Below are 25757 nucleotides of genomic sequence, written 5' to 3' on the forward strand. Positions count from 1 at the left end.
TCATTAACTTAAAATACTCACTGTTTATATTCTTAAATATCGTTGGTCAGTCAAAACGGCAGACATAGTTTTTTTCCTTTCCGTCATTATCTTTGATTTTGTCATTGATAAGACTTATTACAGAGTTAAAATATTTTTAAAAAAACCTAAAAGCAATTGTCGAGTTGTTAACAGTTTTTGAAGTTTGAATGAACTTATTTTGAACATTTAAGTTGATAGTACCTGTACCTAATAGCCAATAGAAAATAGGTACGTAATTCTGTAACTATTTAGCAATTTTTGGAATTGAGAATGTTGGTGAAATCATGATTTAAAAAGTAATATTTTAAATCACCCTTCTATACTAATTTGTGCCAGTGGTTACAAACTTACAAAAGAAAATCAGAAAATTAAATTTGAAAAACAAACATGGTAGTGTCATCTAGTGACGAAAGTGAGCAACTATAATAATGAACTTTATTGTGTATTGTTGTACTGATGTAGCCGATGTAGGTACTGTATAAGCGAAAATACTTCAAAATTGGCTGCTTTAGCTTTCACATTTGAGTGTAGTTTTTTTTTAAAAAAGTTTCTAATGAGTAATTTCTTATTATTAACTAATTGCAGTATAATTATTTTTTAATGATCATTGTCAATTTTAAATTTAATTATATTTTTAGCGTGAAAATTCTGAAATTAGTTTAAAATATTAGAATTTACTGAAGGTTGATTTACCATAGCTTAAAGCAGAAATGATGGGAGTTAAAAACTTCCTCGAAAAATATGAAGGTTCAGAAACTACAAATCGAATAACTTTATATCAAAAAAACATTCATGTAACAACATTTCCTAATCTGTACAAACTACTGAACCTAAACCAATTTCTTCAGCGTCTTTTGTGAGTTTTGAACAGTCTTTTTCGACCATGAGAAGGATCTATACTTAGTACTGTCTTAGGTACCACGGCTTTGGATACTATCTAAAGCCGTGTTAGGTACATAAGTGGCGGATAAGCTTCTTTAGCTATAATATATACCTATGCAAATAAATACTGTTCTGCATAGATTTTGTCACTGCGTAGGTATTACCTTCGAGATCATAATTTTGTTACCTATTAATATTAATGTAGCATACTTTTCGATTAATATATGGTCAGTGCCGTAACTAGAGGTTGGTGACATAGGCGCTTGTCAAGGGCATAGTAATGTAAGGGGCGCATTTGAGTAAAATAAAAATTTGTAACTTGGTATTAAGATTCGATTATTTAAAAAATATGGCAGTATTTCTATTAACATGTAATATTATTATATTTATATAAAAATTATAGATTGGTACCTATGAAATAAAACCAAAATAAAATTCGCCATGGGCACCACGGAGGGTAATTACGGCACTGTATATAGTATAGCGTATAGTCCAGTTTAGGCAATTTTAGACTTAATCAAGATGATACATATAAACCCTATTCATTGGTGGAGATATTGGAGAGGGGCTGTACATCAGGGGTCTTCAACCTTTTTTTGCAGCGGGCCACGTATTATTTTTCAAAAATCTTGAGGGCCGCATTCGTAATAAAAACATGTATATTATACAAAAATTCAGTTTTAGTTAACCAATTTTTTCGAAATAGAAAATATACATGCTACATTTCAAATGTGATCGCGGGCCGCATATTATAACAGGGTGGGCCGCGGGTTGAAGACCCCTGCTGTACTTAATATTATAAATACGGACACATTTAATAGACATACAGTTATAATTTTTCATAAAATATATTACCTAATTGGGTAATACTTTTACTAAATAACTAACTGGTACAAGCAAGTTACAAGTAGCAATTGTTTAATTACAATATTGATATTATACCTATATGTCAATAAAAAACAAATGTTTTTAGTAGTGTGGATCAGTAGTAGTTCTTAAGAAGCCACAAGGGGGAGGGGGTAAAAATTAAGGTATCAATAAAAAAATTAAAACAAAATTTCCAAAATCATATCCGTGTTATCGCAGAGATAACGAAAGCAAACGATTTGTTGACTGTTTACCAGTTTTCTGATACCACCATAGATATTAAAAAATTACGATACGGCGTATCCATTGAACTATATTATGATGATATAAAATAACTATTTAACTATTTTATGTATATAAGTATATAACTATATAACTATATCATATAGTTCAATGGGCCAACGGTGCATACGAGTAAACCATAGAGTACCTAAACCAGTAAAGAATTAGCACCCTCAAACAATTTTGACATAAAATTATCACCAAAATGATTTTTAGTTAACTGTTTGATCATTCATATTTTTAGTTTTTACACGGCTCAAGGGGGAACGGTCTACCTATCGTTCTCTCTCCCCCCCCCCCCCCCGTAAAACCACCATTGGTATGGACGTGTAGTGAGATTGAAAAATAAATTTGTTCATGTCATGATACTATGATAGATATAGTAATGATATATAGTAATCTATATTAACTAAAACTGTAAGTACATATTATATTTATCATAATAATAAATGAATAATTATTTAGATGACATGTAACTTGAAATTTTCATATTTTTATATGAAATGAGATCATATTTATTAAGTCTAAATGTTGGTACTCTTGTAGTCTTGTTATATATAATATATACAAGTAGTACTTATATAGCAGATAAATATAAAATTAATAAGGAAACAGATATATTTGAGTAAAATTTGAGGCTTTGTAACCTTAGACACATATCTATTATGAGTAATTGATAATATACTATTGTGAAAAATGAAACCAAATATCTAGCTATAAAGTATAAATTAATTGTATACCTATCCCAATATATATCCTATACATATATATATATATATATTCTACATCAATAAATTAAAAATAATATACAAAATTGGTTTTCAAATCAAAACGTTTTATTTTCTAATTTAATAATATTATATATACAAATGTAGATAAATGCAAACGCCAATTTTTAAACAGCGTGCAAACAAGTAATTTGTGTAAAATTTTAGTTCTATATGTTACAAACAACAAATAATTGGACTGTAAAACAATATGAGATATGGCATAAAACCATTATTTTAAACCGGTTTCACTAGTATCATCTTCTGCTTCTTTCAAAGCTGCCATTCCTTGATAAAACAGACCACCCAATAAAGCTACTACAGTAAATCCTTGAGCTGCAATACGTCCTCGCATCATCATCTGAGATCTTACTCTGTTACCATCGTACATACTCTTTAGACCAACACCCAAGAAACCAACAGTGACCAACGCACCTAGAAATGAAAAAAAATTAACATAACATTGTTTAAAATTACTATTACCTATAGACACTTATTTAAAATTTAACAATATTTTAATTAAACTACAGATATAAGTTTTGAAAAGAAACATAAAAAAAAAGAATAAACCTACTAACAAAAACCATAATAATAGATTACAATATAATACAATAGTTAGATTAACATTCATCATAAATCCATCAAGTCACCGTCAGGCAGTACTCCTGTCAGGATTCAGTCATAAAGATAACTATAATACAGTGTATCTGTATATTTCTGTATCAACTTATGACTTTTACGGGATATTACAAAGTTTAATAATTGATGAGGATACTACTTTTTTTCTCTCCATTATTTATTTATAAATTAACTTACCAATGGGCACTAATGGATTTTCTTTAAATTTCCTCAAAAATTTATTGCCAACATCTTCCATTTCAGCTTTAATTTGATAGTCTGGTTTACGGCCTTTGTCCGTCTTCAATTTCAACCATTCCAGAGCTGTATCATTGTTTTTTGCAGAATCTGCCATTTTCTTACTATTGAGGTAAACTATGTATTACTTTTTTGGTATTTATATAATAAAGTATTGCATGAACTTAAGTCAAATACAAAATTTAACAAAATTAACACCTATGAAAATGTTATAAGTTATAACAGATACAACAATTACAAAAACTTCAATACTCCTTACACAACAGTGAATACAGAGAAGTCATTATAGTTATAGGTTTGTTTTCAAGACATAATAGGTTCTTACACCATACGAGGAAATTTTTACTGATAATAAATCATGTGATAACAGTTTTCAAAACGGATAACAGAAAAAATAATAAGTATGAACGTGATAACATCTACAGTTCCATAATACATTTGATCCAATAGTCTTTTGTTCTAAACACGGGGTTGAATAATATAAATAGATTTATTTAAGTACCCTATTTCCAAGTAACAAATTTTTTGTGGAAAAAGTGGACTGTGTTGTAAGTACATTAATGCCGTTAAAGGAAAATATTTTTTGAATCCAACAATAATAGATAAATGTTTTTTATGGAAATAAAGGCATTGGAATAATTAGCTGAAATGTAAGTGTAAGTAGTTTAATGGAACGAACGTGTTTGAAATTCACTATTCACATGATAATTTATAAGTATTAGATACCAGACCAGAAGACGGTTAATTAATATTTTATTTTACAGCGTTCCAGAAAGAAATTATAAAGCTAATAAACACATTTCAAAAATATTTTTTTTAAGAAATTTAAAAAAATTGTTCAATTTTATTTTCATTGGGTAGATAGTATTTAGTTAACTGGGTGAATAACTTTATAGCTGTATTATTTAATGATGATAAATGCAATGAGCTATATATCTACCTAGTTGTTATTTTTTTTTTATACTGTGATCATAAGTGCTTACTTGTCTTTGACTTCTTTAAGCAACGCCAAGGTACACGCGTTCCAGTATCCTCTCCAGACCTGACCCATTTCCACGAGTTCTTTTTGACTCATTGGTATGCTTTCGTCCATATTGCTAAAGTGACACTGGCTCATAATGTCCTCTGCCATCTGTTTAGAGAACGAAAACCATTGGTTAGTGATTTATAGGTACTGATTTATAAACAGTAGTTAACCAAACGTGAAATTTGAGGGGCCGCGGGGAGATCGGCCATCGTTGGTTCGAGAAGTGTCGATTTCATATTATTGTTTATAATAACAATATATAACTTATGTATGGCAGATTTATTATTATAGGTATGGTGTTCGTCGGTCACGAAATAAAAGTATATGTTTACGATCAACAACGAGTCGATAAAAAATATTTATAGGTAGGTATACCCAATGAATATTTATTAAAATACTATAGAACAGATAGATACACAAGCCTATACCTACGTAGATTGGATGGGATTTTTTTTGGGGGGGGGACAAATGCCGCTAGTATGGTTAGTTTAGGGTTAGAATTTGAGACTTAGATCTTCTATATAAAAAAAAAAGGCCTATAGAGACATGTTGTCGGGTTAGATTCGTGCGCATTACGAATAATTAATATACCTACAATCTACATGTATTATCATTGATTATTCACAGACACATAGTATAATAATATACTATAAATTATAATTTATAATCAATGATATTATATAGGTATACACAACCGCTATAGGTAAGTACATATTATACATAAATTGTCACAAGTGCAGTGCAATACTTACGGCGAACAGATGACGGTAGTGCTCGATGAGAAATAGCAAGCAGTCGTGCGCCGCTTTGCAGTTCTGTCCAACTCGCTTCAAATCGTCGGGTATGCCTACGGCGGCGGCGGAAGTGATTCGTGACGACGATTTACGGTGGTTCCGGCACGACGATACCGACGACAAACGGTTGTACGACGATGTAACCGGCCCACCGGCGGATCCTGCACCATGATGCGGGTGCGAAAACGACGACCAGGCGCCGCCGTCGCTGAGGTTGAACAGCGACGGGGTCATGCAGATGGCCAGGTTGCTGGCGGTCATCTTGTTTACGTCGCTTCTGGACGACACCTGACACAGAAAGTCGAGCAGAGCGAACAGGGCTTCGCGGTGTTCGTCGGGCAACAGCAGCACCGCGTTGTAGACGGCTTCCTTTTGCAAGTTCACCGGAACGTCTGTTTAGACGCATATTGTACGTGAGTATAACATATTTTGGTTTATATACGTATAAGGTATAATACAGTATATTATTATTATTATAGACGAGCGCACCTCTCACATACGCGTTATTTTAAGTTATCTGCAGTTTTCGGAGATCCCCTCCCCCCATAGTTTTAACCACCCTAGTTAACCCCAAGTGTACTTAAATATAGAGTACTGAATTATGACTGCTGCAGAGCTTTCGATTCGTATATATCGCGGTCTAACGCGAGTGAAGGTATACTGCAGTTATTATACTTATTACTTACCGTATTGGATACGGTGTGAGTTTCATTTAAAATTGTTTCACGAACGAAGAGCTTTGTATAATAACATAATATTATGTATATAAGTAGGTACTTACGCTAAACTTAGTATACTTAATATGTATATATTACGCGGCCTGATTTTTTAAACGTAAAACATAAAAATTTTTATTTAACTCTTTGGAAATGGTTTTCTGTCTTATTTTAATTCATTAAAAATTAAAAGTTTTATCATCATTATTTCTATTTAAGCATTTAATCTTTTGCAACGAAAACATACCTATATTTTTAATTTTCTGTTCCGAAGTAGAATATTTTTGAGCAAAGTATTTATGTACTTTATTTAGAATTAAAATTTAGGATAGGCATATTATTATAACTTTATAAGTTTTTAAAATTTAGAGTTTAGACAATTTGAATAGAGTTGCATAAAAAATTATCCTGTATATATAATATTATAATAGTAGGTACTCACGTTGAAAAATGTCGATGAAACACTCAGAGAGTTTGTTGGTAAACAAGGGCTCTGGTAATTCACGAAAGTATTGCTTCACCATGTCGGCCACATCGTAGGCTTCATGGTTTTCAAATATCAAGTCATCCGGATTGGCTCCAGCCAGTTGCCTTAACTGGTGGATCTGTGATTTATTGCCGGACTTCCGGAACAACCCTCTGTGGTCGAGAGCGTTGTCCTCGAGCCACCGAAAAGCAGTTTGGATGAATGGTGGTAGTGATGAACCGTATTTTTGCACATTTGCAATTAGTGGAACTCCAAAAACGGTTTTATCTAAAACCAATAATTGAGAATAATTATAAAAATAATAATAATAATAAAAAATGTTTTAAAGTTAAAATTATATTATTTTCGGACAGAATTTTTTATTTTGTTTAATTTCATTGTGTGTCAGGCTATTGATTTTGCGTACCTGGAGTATCTGACGGTGTCACGTCCACACACATTTCCAATTCTTCTTTACGTTTTAGCTCCATTTCGACAAACTTCATATGACACTTGCGGTGACATATTTTGGTACAGTCTTTGCACTTAAAGATTGCTTTAAAGATGTTTATTCTTTTACAGAACATACATTTCTTGTATCGATAAAGAAAAGTAATTCGCGGTTTTACGAAATCGTGACTTAATTCCATTTTTATGAAATCTAACAAACACGAACTATGTAAAGTTGATCAATGAATTGTATCAGAAAAATTATGCACAATATCAAATTAACTGAATGTTTGAATAAACACACGCCGGTTGCTAATAGTTTCACGCGTAAACAAGGTAATTAATTGTTTATTTATTATTAATAATAATAATAATATTAAAAAATAAATAAATAATAATAATAATAATAATGGCCATCATATGGTATGCGGTCTACAGGCGATTTACGAATATAGTATGCGGTCTACAGGCGATTCACGAATATATAGTATGCGGTCTACAGGCGATTCACGAATATAGTATGCGGTCTACCAAAATGGCAAAATAAATATATATTATATATTTATTTCTCGCAACCATGTTTCCATGAGATACCTACAATAATATGTATAATGTAATACTACATTAAATTTATTACTTATACATAACTTATAATAATTTTACCTAGGAAGGAGATCTGCAGGACTTGTACCTATACCACACATGTTTTGGTGTAAGAATATTTTACCGGGCGAACTTATTTTTTCAATTTTTTTTTTGTAAAGGGGTGCTTTAGCTAGTTAAGAACGATGGCGCTAAAATAAATTGGCGGAAATCATTAGTTTTTAAGTTATGACGACTTAGAATTATTATACTGTATATCGTATAGATATATAATGATTTGTGCAGAGCGGAGCCGCGACGGCGCCGAGGAGCGTAGCGACGAGTACTGAAACACATGCAGTCACATTTTTTTGCATTTGAAAAAAATAAGATCGCTGGTAGAATAATTTTTTTAAAAAAGTAAAAAAATTAAGTCTTTGATAGCGGAATTGAACCCCGCGATCTGGTAAGCACTATAGTAAGTGTTAGTTACCACTAGACTACGACAATGGATTTTCGGATCGTGTAATTATTGAGGTATTTAACGTATATATATTATATACGATATACAGTAATAATATATAAAAGTCAAAATATTTTTAAAATTTAGCCATGTAGGTATATTAATAACGATAATACAAACATGTGGTGAAAATTTTAAGTTTTTACAGTGATTATAGTTTTTGAGTTAACACCGTTTAAAAAAATCGATTTGGTCTGCAAAAACTGGTTTTGTCTAAAAATTCCTGTTTTTCCGTCACTTATATTTTGTTTTTCTCGATTTTTTTAAAAACTGTTAGAAAATGGTTATACTTTTGACCTCTATATTTACCAAGGATATCTATTTACTTTGCCATCGGAAACCACCACCTAAGTTTGAAATTGAAGCATTATTTTGACTAGTTGTACTGTAGACACAAAAAAAACACACACACACACACATCATGGTAGAATTATTACATTCATCACTCCGTTCCGATATCTAAAAAACAATTCTATTCGCAATGAGATCGTACCTCGGCGGCCGACTTCTGCGCATGGGCGTGGCTTCTGTGCATGGGAGTGGCTTCGTTCCGCAGCGCTAGCCCACGAGCTTTTGTCTACTTGAGAATCGTGTTATTGTGGAACCGACAGCCGAAGTGAACACATCGTTAAATTTAATATTCATACATGTGCAATGTGTATTATTTAATCGCACTCGCAGCTTTATACGACCGTTTCATACCCGTTTTATACCCAATCGAAATTCCGAACCGATGTTTGACTAGGCGGGGGAAGCGTCTGACCGTCGCAGACGAAAATTGGTCGCCGCCGAGGTACGATCTTATTCCGAATAGAGTATGGTATAGTAAAAATAACTAAATAAGTACCTATTAGAAAAATTGTTTTTTTTTTTTTTTAAATTAATAATTAACTTATTAACTCAATTAAAATGAAATTTAAATATTCTGAAGCCACAAATCATAATAAGTTTTTATAAATTCATAGAGATATTCAAAACTATAGTAGGTATTGTCATAATGCTCAAATGGGTTAAATTTTATGGATATTTTATGTATCTATTGAAGAACGTTGTCAGATAGTTTACAGGTTTTATACAAATATCTTGGAGTTTTTAAACAATTTCTAAATGTAGAAATAGCCATGACATCTCAAAGTTATAAAAAAATAAAATACCACAAATTTTGGTTATAATGAAGATTTAAGAGGTAGGTTGTGACAACATTAAAAAATCTTAGATGTGGTAGTTGAAATTTTACATTGTTCAAATATAATTTAAAAGTTATAGTTTACCTAAACATTGATAGAACAAGTTGAAAGTATATTGATGATAGGCAGTACCAATAATAACCTAATTAAGTTATAAAACATTTATAAGAATAGGAAATACCTCAAATATCCACATTAAAAAATATTATATTTTAATCTTTGTTGGTTTAAACAGTTTAATAGACTATGTTCAAAATGTCAATGGTATGAAAATTTATTGCTCACATAAGAAGTTTACAATCAAAAATAGGTATTTGGTTTTTTTTGTTAAGATAATCAACATTTAACACGACAAAAGTCAAACGATAAAATATTACTGATATTAAAACATTTAATTGAAAATATAACTTTTTTTTATGACATTTTCATAAAATTTAAAAACTTCTTTACTAGCTGCATAACATTTGTTCATACATTCCATATATGTTGTCTGTGAAAATTCTCCGGTGGTATGCGAAGTTAACAGAAACCTGGTTTCAGAGTTCGCAAACACTAGTGTAAAATATGCAACAGAAGACTGAAAAAATATACATAAATTTGTACATTATTAATACAGTTGGAAGTTAACTTATTCATAAGTTACAAATTGTCATACATTTATTTGTGATTCATCTGGATTGAGAATGATTTCTTCGTTCTCGGTGACAGCACAACTCACCGCTGCATACAAATGATGCATAGCAATACCAGAATTCATCAGTGCCATACAAGAAGCATTCAAGCAAGTGGACAATAACTAAATAACATTTATACCATTGTGAAGAAATTATTGATTTAACACTATCAAATTAACTATACATACATTTCCTCTGTCCTGCATCTCTTGAACTGTTACAACAATTGCTGTCCTGGGATATTGTTCAACAACTAGGGACTTTTCACATGTTGATTGCATTATACCTTCTAACATTTTGTCATGAACAGCTGTAATAAATTTAAATATTCAATTACATTTTTACTCAATTAATATAAAGATTAACCTATAAGTACTTATGCTTCCAGTTTTTCGTCTAAAAGTCACATCCACAGTAGCACGGTCATACATGCATTTGCTAGCCTTGGGTTCAAATGGTCCAACAACCGACACAGAAACAGTACTTTTACCTAAATATAAAGTAAATATTTAAGATATACACTCTCATATACTGCAAGAATTATTAAATAATTTACCTTGAGATAAATATGCTGAGCCTTCGGTGTTACCTAAAAAGCCTAGTTGACATTTTAGAAAATCTTCAGACATTTTTCTAAATTATAAATGCCTATATTGTTGGTGTTTACTATTAAGGCTAGTACGTTTTAAATGTCTTAATATTTTTAAATTTTAAATTTAAATTGTTTATTTGCTTATCTATATTTTAAAAAATGTACGTAATCAGTATTAACCTAAAAGCCGCGGTAATTGGTTACAATGATAATATGATATGATCAAAGAGTATGGTTTATTGATACCATAACGTATTTATCGTATTTAACGATAAGAATATATGATTATTTTGACTGATATACTTTTCAGTAGTAGTGTAGTACTATAATAGTAGTCGTCGGAAAAATTTCAGATTAAATTTTACCAAATTTTTTTTTTACTGTGCCCGTTAAAAAAAAATTGATTGCATTTAATTAATTTAAGTTTAAATAATATGCTGATAGTCAGCAGGCACCTATCTACAAAATGTTTTAATTTTTTGTGTTTTATGTATACAAGTGCTTAAAATGGTTTTTAACTGTTTCTTTTAATATATAAGTAAATATGCTCTAACATTTAATATACCCTTTATATTTTCTTTAAAAACATAACAGAAAAATGTCTGAACCGAGTAAGTTAACTTCAAGATCACATGTCTCAACGATCGAATGGGATATGATGGACAAGACAAAATTTTTGCCATTAAGTATGTTAAGCTCGTTTTGTGTTCGCTGTACTCTCTATCCATTGACTTTAATTAAAACAAGACTTCAAATCCAAAAACATGGAGAGATGTATAAAGGTAACATTATTTATTTTAAAATACACTGTATTCTAAAATTAACAATAAATAAATAAATATGTTTGATATATAAGTTAGTAGTACAACAATCACTATGTGTTTTCATGCCTTGTTATGATAACTATCAAGTTGTTTTGACAACCAGTTGGGATTACAAAGAGTACATAGGTACTACAAATGTGAATAGAGAACTCTAAATAAAATAATCATAATTTTTAAGTTTGAAGTCGGTAAGCACAATGCAGCTATTAAAAACCTATAAAGTATTGATATCAATAAACATTTCAAATTGAATAAATGAGATTCACATAAAAAAAAAACCTTTTAAATAAACATTAACTTGTAATGATTTTTTATTTTAAACTGATTATTCTAAATTTCTACTTGATTCATTATTTTATAATAATAAATTAACTGCAATATCAATTTTAATTCTAGGTTTGCTGGATGCGGCTAATCGTATTTATCATACAGAAGGTATGTCAGGGCTTTATCGTGGTTTTTGGGTAAGTTCTGCCCAAGTATTGTCTGGTGCAGCTTACATTGGTGCGTATGAACAAACTAGACATATGACAGCTCCATACTTACAACAATGGCCTGAAATCAGATCAATGGTTGCGGGAGGTGTGGCGTCTGTTTTTGGCCAAACAATAATTGTACCTTTTGATGTGGTTAGTCAGCATTTGATGATGCTTGGTTTGTCAACTAATAGTGCAAACAAAGATAAAATAGTAAGTCTGCTTTAGATTTTAAAATTTTTTTTATTAAAATAAATATTCTGTTAAAATACTAGGAATTAATGAAAATACAATTATGTGTTTTTTTTCAATAAAGATGATAATTCATTAGAAATATTCGATTATATCTATTAATTATATCAATAATTTTTCAACATTATAATTTTATTAGTTATGTAAAATTATAACATTAGATAATGATGTACTTTTGACCTTTGATCTTCAATACTTAAGAAATTAAGCAAATGCAAGTCTGGATATATTTTCTTTAAGTTTTTTTTATCCTATAGAAATATTACTACCTATTTATAATTAATTTTTCGTTTTTAAAATATAATTGAATTTAAGTACCTAATTATAAACAATTTAATTATATCTAAATAATTTTTCTATTAATAATATGCCTTTTGTAGCTTAAATGAAAATCAAATTCATCTTTATTCCTTATTTTTAGTAATCTTAAATTTGAACTTAGGTTTAAGATAATTACAAAATATTTACATGCTAAAAGCCTGAAGGTAAATTTGTATGTATTAATCTAGTCATTATGGTTATGCAGTATGCAGTACTATTTCCTACACTATATGATTTATTGATTTATTGATAAATAATATAAAATTACTTTTACACTCAATGATAGGTTCATATATTATTTTTATGTTAATATGTCAAATTTTAATTTCATGAAATAAATGATTATTTCATAATAATCATCAATATGAAATTAATTTTATAGTCTAAGCAGTGGTTCTAAACCGCCGGTCCTCAGTAAAAAAGGTACCGGTTCTTGTTATATTGGAAAAATTATATTTCCAGTATAGTGGTTAAACGAACTAAAACCTAAAGTGGTCCGTAGTCCTACTTAAATCTAGATTTTAGGTGATCTACAAAAACAAAAAGGTTAATAATCACTGGTCTATAGTAGCTATAGTAATTACATACAATAAAATAATTTATTAATTAATTCCTTAACTTCATGTTTATCTATATATTTATTGAAGTAATACTAGAATATGTTTAGTGTGATTCATTTTACTATTAAATAAATATTAACAGTAATTATAACATATTGACTATAAAAAATTTAGTAATGATTATTTAATGATAAGCTGTTCAATTATTATTAGTTGTAATATGTAATTACTAATATTTCAATTAAACTATATTACTATATTATATATCAATGTTGATATTTAGGGATATAATAAAAATATATATAAAAATAGTTAAAAAATTAAAAACTTAATATTTATTAATTCAGCAAGTTTAAAAAAAAAAATGAAACTCAGTAATTGGTTATGATTAATTGCCAATAATGTTCCCAACATTAAATTTATTTATAAATCATAATTAGTAACTATAATAATTTATGTTTTTATTTAAATTAATATCATAGCTTTCATTAATCGAACAATGTAAAAAAAAACTATGTTTTTATTGATAATTATATTCAATAATTGAATTGAATTTATTTTGTTTTAGATATATTTTCGGCCACTCGCTATTCATTTAGACATTTCAAAATCAAAATTTCGCACCACATTAGATATTGCTCAATGTGTTTATCAACAAGATGGATTTAAAGGATTCTACAGAGGTTATGTGGCCTCGGTTTGCACTTATGCACCAAATAGTGCTTTATGGTGGAGTTTTTATACAATATTTCAAGGTATTTACAACTAGTTATTTCATTCAGTAATAGTTTAAATTATCTAATACTTTCTAAGTTGTATTTTTTTACTTTTTCCATTTAATATTAAGTCAAATAATAGTTACACGTAAATTAAAAAATAACTTAGTTTTATTTATTAATTTAACTCAATAAATAATTTAAACTGTTCTATTTAGTTAGTATTCAATGTTGAGTTACTATATTATTTTTATAGTAGGTGGTATTTATTAAATTATCTAACACAACTTTGCAAATTTTTCATTGATTGTTTATTTAATTTTTACTTATCATTTTAGTCATTGTATTATTAATTAGGATGGAATTAAGTATTAATCATAGAAAATCCACTAAGAATCATAAGAAAATGTAATATGAATGTTTTTCTGTTATTTCTAAATTTGTCAAGATTGTATTTTTTATTTGTAAGTGATTTTATACCCATTCATGTGCACTCTACGTCATATTAAATATTATTTATAACAGATTATTTTTTGGCTGCTAGTTGCTATTTATTATTTATTGGTATTTTGATACTATTTTTGTTATAAATTTCCCAACCACTGTTTATTTTATGTTTACTATTTTTTCAGAGATCTTAAGTTTTTGATATATTTATTTTATAATATTTATATGAATAATAATAAACAGTTTTGTTTAATGTTGTTTCTACATTTAATTATTTGTTTATACTTCATACTTTATTGCTATACTTAAATAGTCAATCAATTAGTAATTCAAATTATTTAATTAATGAAACGTTTGATTGGTAGCATGCAATCAAATATTTTTAAACATAGGTTAATATCATCATTTCATATGAGCACTATACTAAATTGGTAACTTGAAATTTTTAAGAGTGGATAAATTGTCGAATTGCATAAAAATAATGGGATATTATATGAATCAGCTGTAAAAATGTTTATTATATGATGTTATAAATTATTTATTATTGTAATATTTTTTTGTTTATAATCAGATCAACTTGAAAAAAGGTGTCCAGTGAGCACTTCACTTTTATTTTTGCAAAGCATTTCAGGAGTATTAGCTGGCTTTACTACTACTCTGATAACAAATCCCATGGACACAATAAGAGCACGATTACAGGTAATATAAGTTTGACTAAACTAATAGGTTTAATTTAATTAAATAATAAAAATAAGACAACCTATTTTTTTGTGATACTATGTTTAAAATTATTCTGTTTATTAAATTTAAACAAAAATATTTTGGTATTCTTTAAAAACATTTCATAAATTTAACTAATTTAATAAACCTTTAAAATAACAATTTTAGAGCAATAAACTTTTAAGTTAATAATTAAGGAACTATGTTAAAAAATTATACTGGAGCACTAGTTACCTGTCACCTTTTCTAAATCTTTTAATTTACATTCAACTTACCTATCTATAAATTATAATTTTGGACACAAATAGTATGCATGGGATAAATCAAAATGATAATGTATGTTTTATTAATGCATTAAATATTATTGAACTTCTTATTGAGATTTTCAAATTGTAATTAAAATTCTATTATAATCTCTAATAAAATATATTATTAAATTAATAATTATAAATTAACTTAAAAGTTAAATTAATTAAAACGAAATTTATTACATAGGTTCAAAGAACAAACTCTATTGTTGGTACATTCAATGCCTTATGGAGAGAAGAGGGCATGTTAATGTTTAGTAAAGGACTTTCTGCCAGATTGGTCCAGTCAATTTGTTTTAGTTTTACAATTATTTTAGGTTACGAGAGCATCAAAAGAGTTAGTGTACTTCACGAGTACAAAGATCATGTACGGTGGTAATATTGATCGTACAGATTGGTATTACCTATGTTGACAATATTTCTTTTTTTTTATTGTATTTTTTTAAAGGAGTACGTGCTACAAAAAACAAGTTTATGTAAATTAATGTATAATACATTTAAAATAACGGTATGACTATATAACGGCCTATCTAACAATTTTAAGTGTGATAGTTTTGTACACTGATACAACTTCAGGCATCACAGATTAGAACATTTTTAACCATTACATGTCAGATTTTAGCAATGTGTATTTGTATTACATTATATAAATTTTGAATTATTGTTTTAAGAAAAAAAAAACAATGAGTGTAATGTGCTCCTTTAATAGCTTTAAACGAAAATTCTAAATGACAAATATGATTATTGATTTATGTTAAGTTTTGTTATGTTGACAATTTTATTTGTTTATTTATGTATGTATAGTCAACACTTATTTTTATTGTTACCTTTAGTTATTTTATTTTTATGTTGTTAAATGTGTTACACTTCTAAAATTATAGAATATCACAATGCAATAATATTGATTTAATTTTTTCATCTTAAGGTTTATGTATTTTTTTCATTTTAAAGTTACATTGTACATCACTATAAGGAATATAATTAATTTTATCATCACTGTGAAGAATATAATTTCTTATGAATGTATAATATTCAAATTGAAAGTATGATCAGTTACCAAATTAATAATTTAATGTGATTTTATTAATGTTCAATACAATATAAAATATGCATATTATTAGATGGAAATTTATTTGTTGATATAAAAGAAGAAAAGAGAACTAATATTTACTATAAATTAGATTGTTTTGAAATTTATAGACTACCACAAAAATATATAAAATATGTTTTAAGTTGCATCGGAAATGTATATATTTTGTTTCAATATGTTCAGGACTTTGAATGCAATTTTTGCAATGTGTTTAAACCCAAACTTTTTATCCATTAATAATCTACTCTAAATGTTAATACAATTATTAATAAGTAATTAACATTGTTCATTTAATATTATTAACCAATTTATTTTAAAATAATGTAATTCGCTATATGCCTAAATAGATTTAAGCTCTAAACATATAGCAATTAAAAAAAAAAAAAGGCATATATTCGTTTTAGTTAATTATTCACAAATATTAGTAGCTGTATTGAAATAAAAATAAGTAGATAATACTTTGAATAATTAAATAATAATTACATATAAATATAATAAATATAGGTTGCATAAAATTAACTAGAATTACAATATGATTATAATTAACTTAGAAATATCAATAACGTTCTTTAATGAAAACACAAAATCAAATTTAAGGTTAAAAAGTATTAAGGCGAGGGTATTACATTTGTATTTAATAATGTTAATTTCTTCTATTAATATTTTTATAACTGAGCTGTTTTTAAATTAATAATTAATATACATAAAAAAATATTTATAAAAGAATAAACTACTTAACCATCAATTATATTGTACAATAAAAGTTCAATGGTATAACTTACTACCTAAAATTTAATATCACATTTTAAATTCTATAACAGGCAAAAAATAAATAATTCTCACTTAGAATACTTATTAAATTAAAAGTGTACTTAAAATCAGTCTTACTGAGTAATAATTCTAAAATTAAATAATAATAATAACATAAATTTTCTAAACAATTATTTTGATACCAAGCAATTCGCAACATGGTTCAAACCAAACTAAAATGTTAACGAGTTGTCACATTCATTGGCTGTATGTCCAAACACTATAAAAAATAAAAAATATATATATATTATATTGTTTACAAACCAAACTATAATAATAAAAATAGAATTATTTTTAAAATAATTGCAATCTAAGCTAATTGGAAATAACTTACTATCACAGCATACACAAAATGGTTCATCAATCATTTTATTTGAACTATCGTTAACCACTCTGTGTTTCCTTTGGAATTTCGGAGATTCTGGTTTTTCAGGACAATCTTCAGTATCGTGAGAATCAAATATTTCACATCTTTCACAATAAAGACGTGTAGTTCTTAAACGTGTTTTTTTGCTTTGATCTCTGAAAATAAATATAAGAATAATTATTTATAACATAATACTTAGAAAAATTTAAAAACCACGTACAAAAATAAATCGTAATAAAATTTATCAACTTATTTCAACTCAATCAAATTAAATTTCAAATAAAAGTTTGGCAGTTTCCTAACTTTATAGCTGGCAGTACACTGTTTTACAGTGCCATACCATGAATACCATGTTGAACACGAACAAATATTAGTTGTACTTATTAATAACACCAATACTTAAAGTTGGTTCATATAGGTAAAAATATTAAAAATATACATAAGTTGAAAATATAATGTAATGTGCAAAGTATATATACAATATACATGGTGTATAGTATATACCATATAGTATACCTCAAACTTAAAAAATAGGAAAAAAAATTAAGTAGACATGATTATTAATTATTATAATATTTTAGATACTTACACTCCAGAGTCTAATATTTGTGTTTCTAGTGCTTCAATTTTAAATTTATTATCAGACACTTTAGCATGAAGATCGGCAATAATATTGTTTAACAAATTTATTTGCCAATCTTTTTCCTCTAATATTTTTTGTGTTTCTAAACATATAAAATTAAAAATTCATGATAATTTGTAAAACAAATTTTATGTAATAGAATTACTAACCAGATTTAGTATCACTTTTTTCATTTTTAACACTTGTTGGATTAGAATTGTCATAACTAACTATTATTTTTTGAAGTGTTTTTTTATCGTTTTCTAAACTTTCACATTTAGTTTTGAATTCAGAATAACGATCATTTTCTGTTTTTAGCTTGCTAATCTGAAAATAACATTTAAAATTACATAGGTAACAGTATCTAAATAATTAAGAAAACGTCAGTGCGCTGTTTGTTTTCTCTCACTGGACCATGCACAATATAAAGAATACACATTTATGCAGAATAATTATTTTTATGTTTTTGAGTAATTTTTGAGTAAAATCACTTTCATTACAAAAACGATAATGAATAATATTTTTGAGAATATGGCATGATAATTTTTCTAAATATTGTCTCTAAACAATTTAAATATTATTTAAAAGTACATTTTTTTTTTTTATTATTATGAAATCGAATACAAAATCAAATAACAATAAAATATAAAACCGATATGTAATACCTTCAAAAATATTGTCCTCTAAAATATTTGTAACAGGCGATTTTACTGAAAAATCATAAAAAAATAATTTTAGGCGAAAGCATTTTATTTATGTTGTTCATGGATTTGAGACAGAAAACAAATATTACACAGACATCCTCTTAAGAATAAAATAATATTTAATAATATTAATAATAATAATAATAATATTAATAATATTTAATAATATTATTTAATATTTATTAATGTTATTCAAACCAACCTCTTGTTTTAATGATAGATTTTCACATTCCTTCAGTTTAACATTGTTCTTTGCCGTTTTGTATAATTTTTGATAATCTTCTTTTGAAATGTTATTGGGGTTTTTCTCGCTAAATGCATAGAAAATTACAAATATATTAACATAGATGGATAAATTATACATATTATATATCACTATTTATAGATAAATTATATATTATAATCATTTATTATTAATATATCATATTTTTTTAAGCAAATTTTCTGCTCATTAGGATTTTTATAATTTAAATGCAATAAATACCTCCTATATATCAGTGAAAACTTGAAATTATTTAAAATCAAATATTTTTTTTTCAAGACATAATAACTAATAAATAATAAACATTGAAATACAATATTCTTACATTTCATATTCAGAAACATCAGTTTCCATAACTGCAGATAACTTTTTATGTAAGCCTAATATTATTGAATTCAGCATTTTAATTTCTTGGCTTTTTTCTGCTAATAAATGTGCTTCTAAAAATAAAAATAATAAATCAGACCCCAATATAATTGCAACTCCAAATAAAATGCAATATGTTACCAGATTTATCTATATTTTCTTGAGCACTATTATTCTTGGATTTCTCTGTATCCTTTAACTTCCACGAATTCAACTAAAATAATAAATAATATATATTTCTAATTAATTTTTAATTATTTAGATCTATTATTATTACACATTATAATTTTTATCTATAATAAGCCTATACAGTGTTAGGGTAGAATAATTTCTACTATATTCAATGAAAACTATTATATTATTATATCTTGTAGATGCATGTAAAAGTAAAGTCTAGTAAATATTAATGTAAACAAATTCTATAAATATATTTCTATCAAAATTAAACATTTTTAATACTAACCTCAGTTTGCAAAACTAAAATTTGATTTTCTTTAATTTTTAAAATATTATAAGTTTCTTCATATTTTTTTTCAATGTTGTATTTTTCTTGCCTACAAAAAAATGAATAAAATAAAAACATTTTAATAAATAGTTTAAAAAATATTATAATAAATTAGCTCACATAATGTTATCATTTCTCTGAAGTTGATTATTTTCACTTTCAATTCGTTCATTCAAACGATGATTTTCATCTGTTAGCTCTTGAATACGGAATTCCAAATGAGATTGGGCACCACGACTTTTTTCACTAAAATACAAATATTAGGTAAAAGAATATTTATATAAGATTGACTAATTACATTAAATAGACAACTATTATGATGAAATCATGATTCGTATAATTTATTATGAACACACAAATGTCATTATTGGTTATTCGATCTTAAGAATTTTACTCACAGTAAAGCTTGTAACTGACTCAATTCATCATTGCAAGAAACAGCCGGTTTTAACTCTTGAGATATCTGCATTTTTAGATCTTCAATTTCACAATTTTTTTCATCTAATGTTGATCGTAGCTTAGAACACTCAATTTGTAACTCATCAATTTGTTTTTGGATATTTAATTTTTCACCAACTAATAGTTCAGATTCTGTTTTAGTTTTAGCTATTTTTTCGACATTGAGAGTTTTTTGTTTTTCAATAGTTTTAAGCATATCTTCTTCCATATTCATTTTAGAAACATTTAATAACTCCAATTCAGTTTTATGTTGTAACACAGCTTTTTCCAGCTCAAGTTTTAGTGCTTCTAAATTTGACGCTCGTAATTTTTCTTTTTCTAGTTCGTTAGTGATGGATTCTAATTTCAACATCAATTCTTTTTCTTTATTATTTTCTACAAACTCATGTAATTGGGTTTTCAATAATTGAATTTCTGTATCTTTTTCATCCACACGGGCTTTAATACGTGTGTCAAAAGACATCTTTTCAATGTTTAATTTATCTTCTAGAGTTTTTACAAGCTTGTTGATTTCATTTTCTTTTTCTTTGAGCTTCATACCAAAATCTTCTTTAGTTTGCACAATAAGACTGTTTAATACTTCAACCTTAGAGTTATTATCATCTATAATTTTAGTTTTTTCTTCGACAGCTTTCTTCAACTCTATTATATCATGTTCTTGAGTTTTGCTGACTTCCAACTTTTTCTCCAAATTTGACTTTGAATTTTCCAAAATACTAAGTTTTTCCATTAAATTGGAAATTTCTTTATTTTTTTCGTCTAATGTGAGCATAGCATGTTTTTCTAATAATAATTTTTCATCCATTAATTTCTCTTCCCCAACTTTTATAAGCTCATTAATTTTGTCTTCTTTTTCTTTCAACTGTGAATTAAACCCTTCTTTACACTGATCAATTATACGATTTAACTGTTCAATGTTCGAATTATTTTCATTAATTAGTTTCGTTTTTTCATCAATTGATAATTTTAGTTCAGCTATCATACTTTCTTGTTTTTTGCTGGTTTCTATTAATTGTTGCTCGACACTTGTTTTAGAGTTCTCTAAAATATTAAGTTTTTCCATTAAATTGGAAATTTCTTCATTTTTTTCATCCAACCTTACTTTATTTTGTTCCTCTATTTGTTTCTTTTCAATGATTAATTTCTCTTCCCCAACTTTTAAAAGCTCATTAATTTTGTCTTCTTTTTCTTTCAACTCTGAATTATACCCTTCTTTACACTGAGCAATTATACTATTTAACTGTTCAATGTTTGAATTATTTTCATTAATTAGTTTGGTTTTTTCTTCAATTGATAATTTTAGTTCAGCTATCATACTCTCTTGTTTTTTGCTGTTTTCAATTAATTGTTGCTCGACACTTGTTTTAGAGTTCTCTAAAATATTAAGTTTTTCCATTAAATTGGAAATTTCTTTATTTTTTTCTTCCAACATTACTTTATTTTGTTCTTCTATTTGTTTTTTTTCGATGGTTAATTTCTCTTCCCCAACTTTTATAAGCTCATTAATTTTGTCTTCTTTTTCTTTTAACTCTGAATTATACCCTTCTTTACACTGAGCAATTATACTATTTAACTGTTCAATGTTTGAATTATTTTCATTAATTAGTTTGGTTTTTTCTTCAATTGATAATTTTAGTTCAGCTATCATACTCTCTTGTTTTTTGCTGTTTTCAATTAATTGTTGCTCGACACTTGTTTTAGAGTTCTCTAAAATATTAAGTTTTTCCATTAAATTGGAAATTTCTTTATTTTTTTCTTCCAACATTACTTTATTTTGTTCTTCTATTTGTTTTTTTTCGATGGTTAATTTCTCTTCCCCAACTTTTATAAGCTCATTAATTTTGTCTTCTTTTTCTTTTAACTCTGAATTATACCCTTCTTTACACTGAGCAATTATACTGTTTAACTGTTCAATGTTTGAATTATTTTCATTAATTAGTTTGGTTTTTTCTTCAATTGATAATTTTAGTTCAGCTATCATACTCTCTTGTTTTTTGCTGTTTTCAATTAATTGTTGCTCTACACCTGTTTTAGAGTTCTCTAAAATATTAAGTTTTTCCATTAAATTGGAAATTTCTTTATTTTTTTCATCCAACATTACTGTATTTTGTTTTTCTATTTGCTTCTTTTCAATGACTAATTTCTCCTCTTCATTTTTCAATAACTCTTTGATTTCAACTTCCTTTAACTGTAATTTGCTTTCAAACTCATTTTTGGTTAGATTAATTAAACTATTCAGCTCTTCAATCTTTAAATCGTTATCCTTAATAGTTTTAATTTTATCTTGAATTATTTCATTTAATTGTTTTAAATCTTGTTCCTGCGATTTACAAATTTCTAATTGTTCTTCTAAATCTCTTTTCATATTTTCTAAATCTACAATTTTTTTGTTGAGTATTAAATTTTCTTCGTCTTTTTTATTTAATATAACTTTAGTTTTTTCTTCTAATGACAACTTTTCTACTTCCATCTTCTCTTCTCCAATTTTTAACAATTCCTTAATTTCTTTTTCTTTTTCTTTTAGAATAACGTCATATTCATTTTTGGTCTGTGTAACAAAATTATCTAATTGCTTAATTTTTTTTTGATTATCATCTATAATTTTATTTTTTTCTTCTATTACGTCATTTAAATTTTGAATATCCTGTATGCATTTTTCATTTGAAACTAATTTTTCTTCAAGATTTTTCTTTGAATTTTCCAAAGACTTTAATTTTTCTAAAAGATTCAAATTTTCTGACATGCTTGCTACTTTTTCATTATTTAATAATTCTAATTCTGATTTAAATGATTCACAATTTGAAGCAATATTTGATTCTAATTCATTTATTTTGTTTTGTAAATCTTTAATAGTCGTTTGATACTTTAAAGTTTCATTTGTTAATTCAGTCTGTAAATTAGCATTACTTAAATCTTGTTTTTGTTTTTCTGTTAATGTCAGTTCAAGTTTATTGGATAGGGTATTTATTAGTTCATCTTTAGTAGCTAATTCTGAACTTTGGCATTTTAATAAATTATCTCGGTCTCCTTCTAACTGCAATATTTGTTTTTTCAAAGAATCTAATTCATTTTGTTTTGATAAAGTTAACTCATTTAATGATTTATTAAGATTTTCTATTAAAATATTATTTTGTTTCAAATTATTTTCTAAGACGTTTGTTGCATTTTCTGTTTCTTTCACATAATTTTCATGTTTTTCTTCTAACATAGATTTTTCAGATTTTAAAGATGTTAATTCATTTTCAATAGATTTGTAGTGTGTTTGTAGTTTTGTAGTAAGTTCCTTTTCTAATTCATTTTTATTTAAATCTTGTTGAAGTTCTAAATCGCTATATTTTTTCTCTAAATTGGCTATATTAGTTGTTTGATCTTGTACAGATTTTAATGCTGCTTTTAATTCCACATTTATATTTTGGTTAACATTTTCAAGTTTTTCAAGTTTTTCAAGATTATTTTGTTTAAGTTCTTGAATTTCTTGGTTTTTATTTTCTGATAAGATTTTTAATTCTTGTTTGAGTTCATTTTCAATTTTGATATGATTTTCTTCAGTTATTTTGATATCTCGTTCTTTTTCGTCAATGATTATTTTGTATTCATTTTTTAATTTTGATAACTCATTTTTTAAATTATTTACAATATCATCATGTTCTTCATTCTTTAATGCACTCAAACATTTTATACCTTCATTTAATTGGTCAATCATCTCTTGATTCTGTTCGATTTTTTTTTCTTTTTCTTCTATTATTTTGGTTAGCCGTTCTGTAGTAGCAGATAAATTTTCATTCGCTTCTTTTAATAAACGGTCGTAATTTTGAGAATTTTCATTCAATGTTTGACGCAATGTAATTAAAATTGCTTCTTTATCAACTACTTCTGAACTTAAATTAGACACTGATTTTTGTAATTCATCTTCATTGTTGTCTATTAATTTTTTCAGAGTTTCTAACTCTTCTTTAACTCTACATAATTCTTCTTCTTTTTCAAAAATTTTCATTTTCTCTTTTTCTACATCTTTAGCTAAATTTCGTTCTTTACCCAAATCTAACTCTAATTCTTTAATTTTTATTAAAAGTTCAGCATTTTTATTTTGTAATTCAATATTGACAACATTTTGTTCTTCATTGGTAAACTGTAAATTTTGAACTTTTTCTTTTTCGTCATCTATTTGTTTTTTTATATTTTCTAATTGATTTTGTAGCATTATTATACCATTGACTTGAGTTTCTGAAGGTTGTTCAGACTGAGCCTAAAAAAATAAATAAATCCAACAGTCATATTAATAATACAAGACAGTAAATACTTAAAAAGTTATAACTTACTTTTAACGTTTCTTCCAATCTTTTTTCAGCTTCATCAGCTTGATTAGCTGCTTTAATAACTTGTGAACGAAGGAGTTCATTTTCATTTTTCATTTGAGTTAATTGCAATTTCAATCGATCCATATCTGATACTTTCAATGGCTAAAATTAAACACCATTATACAATTTAATACATGTTCACATACTTATGAGACAACAATGATTTTGAGAAATATTTATCATACATTGTTATATGATACATAAGCTTTAAAATACCAATAAGAATTGTTTTTTATTATTAAATATACTTGACTATATTATGACCACAAATATATATATATATATATAAATTAACCTAAGACTAAGTAATTTAATAAATATTTGTTCACTATTTAGTTTTTAATAACATATTTTTTATTAAGTAAATATGTTGAAAATGTTTTAAAACTATCAAGGTTTAAATTAATTCAACACATAGTATTCTAATTTAATAAACTAATTTTGTTACTTTGAGTAATAAAATTAAAGTTTTTAACTGGTTTGTTTACATACTCAGTTGTAATAAATGAAGATTTAAACATTGATATACCCTGTAAAACATTAATTAACCTGATTGATATAGAAAACAATCAAGATATTCATACTTAAATTTTAAGTTCTACTTTTAATCAATTATTTTATACCTAACTTAATACTTATTATTTGAAATGGCCAACTATAAATAAAACATTATAATTTACTTATAAGACAAATCCTAAATCATTATATTAAATACTCAAATATCAGATATTTTGTATCCAAAAATACTATATAGAGTACAATCAAACCATAATTAAAGAAATACAAATTCATACTATGATTCGCCCATATAAATATATTAAATGGCAAACTCAAGATTTAAAACTTAATACTTTAATTTTGTCTTTAATCTAAATTCCATCAAA

The 25757-nt window shown here is 26.4% G+C and overlaps 4 protein-coding genes and 1 long non-coding RNA gene across 8 annotated transcripts in view; 2 read left to right on the forward strand and 3 right to left on the reverse strand.

Annotated features, from left to right (window-relative positions):
- Positions 1-2866: 2866 nt before the first annotated feature.
- LOC114124340 (stAR-related lipid transfer protein 13-like) lies at positions 2867-7293 on the reverse strand. The gene is made up of 6 exons (XM_027987568.2): positions 7126-7293; positions 6675-6986; positions 5475-5908; positions 4679-4827; positions 3636-3799; positions 2867-3254 (listed from the first exon to the last, which is right to left on the reverse strand). The coding sequence occupies exons 1-6, from the start codon at positions 7283-7285 to the stop codon at positions 3052-3054; spliced, it is 1422 nt and encodes a 473-aa protein (XP_027843369.2). The 5' UTR covers positions 7286-7293; the 3' UTR covers positions 2867-3051.
- Positions 5804-9570, forward strand: LOC114124341 (uncharacterized). Its single transcript, XR_003592438.2, has 3 exons — positions 5804-5929; positions 7281-7484; positions 7587-9570. It is a non-coding gene; the product is annotated as an uncharacterized LOC114124341 (long non-coding RNA).
- Positions 9571-9698: 128 nt separating this feature from the next.
- LOC114124335 (exosome complex component RRP46) lies at positions 9699-10864 on the reverse strand. The gene is made up of 5 exons (XM_027987560.2): positions 10671-10864; positions 10491-10604; positions 10303-10424; positions 10096-10236; positions 9699-10017 (listed from the first exon to the last, which is right to left on the reverse strand). Exons 1-5 carry the CDS (start codon positions 10741-10743, stop codon positions 9832-9834), a joined length of 636 nt encoding a protein of 211 aa, XP_027843361.1. The 5' UTR covers positions 10744-10864; the 3' UTR covers positions 9699-9831.
- On the forward strand, positions 10480-16229 carry LOC114124334 (solute carrier family 25 member 44). Its single transcript, XM_027987559.2, has 6 exons — positions 10480-10615; positions 11301-11488; positions 11927-12219; positions 13708-13894; positions 14874-15001; positions 15518-16229. Exons 1-6 carry the CDS (start codon positions 10569-10571, stop codon positions 15707-15709), a joined length of 1035 nt encoding a protein of 344 aa, XP_027843360.1. The 5' UTR covers positions 10480-10568; the 3' UTR covers positions 15710-16229.
- A 659-nt stretch (positions 16230-16888) lies between these two features.
- LOC114124307 (CAP-Gly domain-containing linker protein 1) overlaps positions 16889-25757 on the reverse strand; it is a 28845-nt gene continuing 19976 nt past the window's right edge. For all 4 annotated transcript variants that reach the window (XM_027987518.2, XM_027987515.2, XM_027987519.2 and 1 more), the window contains 11 exons: positions 24835-24975; positions 20455-24761; positions 20177-20302; positions 20015-20105; positions 19693-19765; positions 19511-19625; positions 19126-19234; positions 18390-18546; positions 18187-18322; positions 17565-17752; positions 16889-17450 (listed from right to left, as the gene is read on the reverse strand). In XM_027987518.2, coding sequence (XP_027843319.2) covers positions 17404-17450; positions 17565-17752; positions 18187-18322; positions 18390-18546; positions 19126-19234; positions 19511-19625; positions 19693-19765; positions 20015-20105; positions 20177-20302; positions 20455-24761; positions 24835-24975 — 5490 coding nt within the window. In that variant the 3' untranslated portion in view covers positions 16889-17403. The remainder of the gene's footprint in view (positions 17451-17564; positions 17753-18186; positions 18323-18389; positions 18547-19125; positions 19235-19510; positions 19626-19692; positions 19766-20014; positions 20106-20176; positions 20303-20454; positions 24762-24834; positions 24976-25757) is intronic.

This window comes from Aphis gossypii, chromosome 2, assembly GCF_020184175.1.
Source record: "Aphis gossypii isolate Hap1 chromosome 2, ASM2018417v2, whole genome shotgun sequence".
Taxonomy (NCBI): domain Eukaryota; kingdom Metazoa; phylum Arthropoda; class Insecta; order Hemiptera; family Aphididae; genus Aphis; species Aphis gossypii.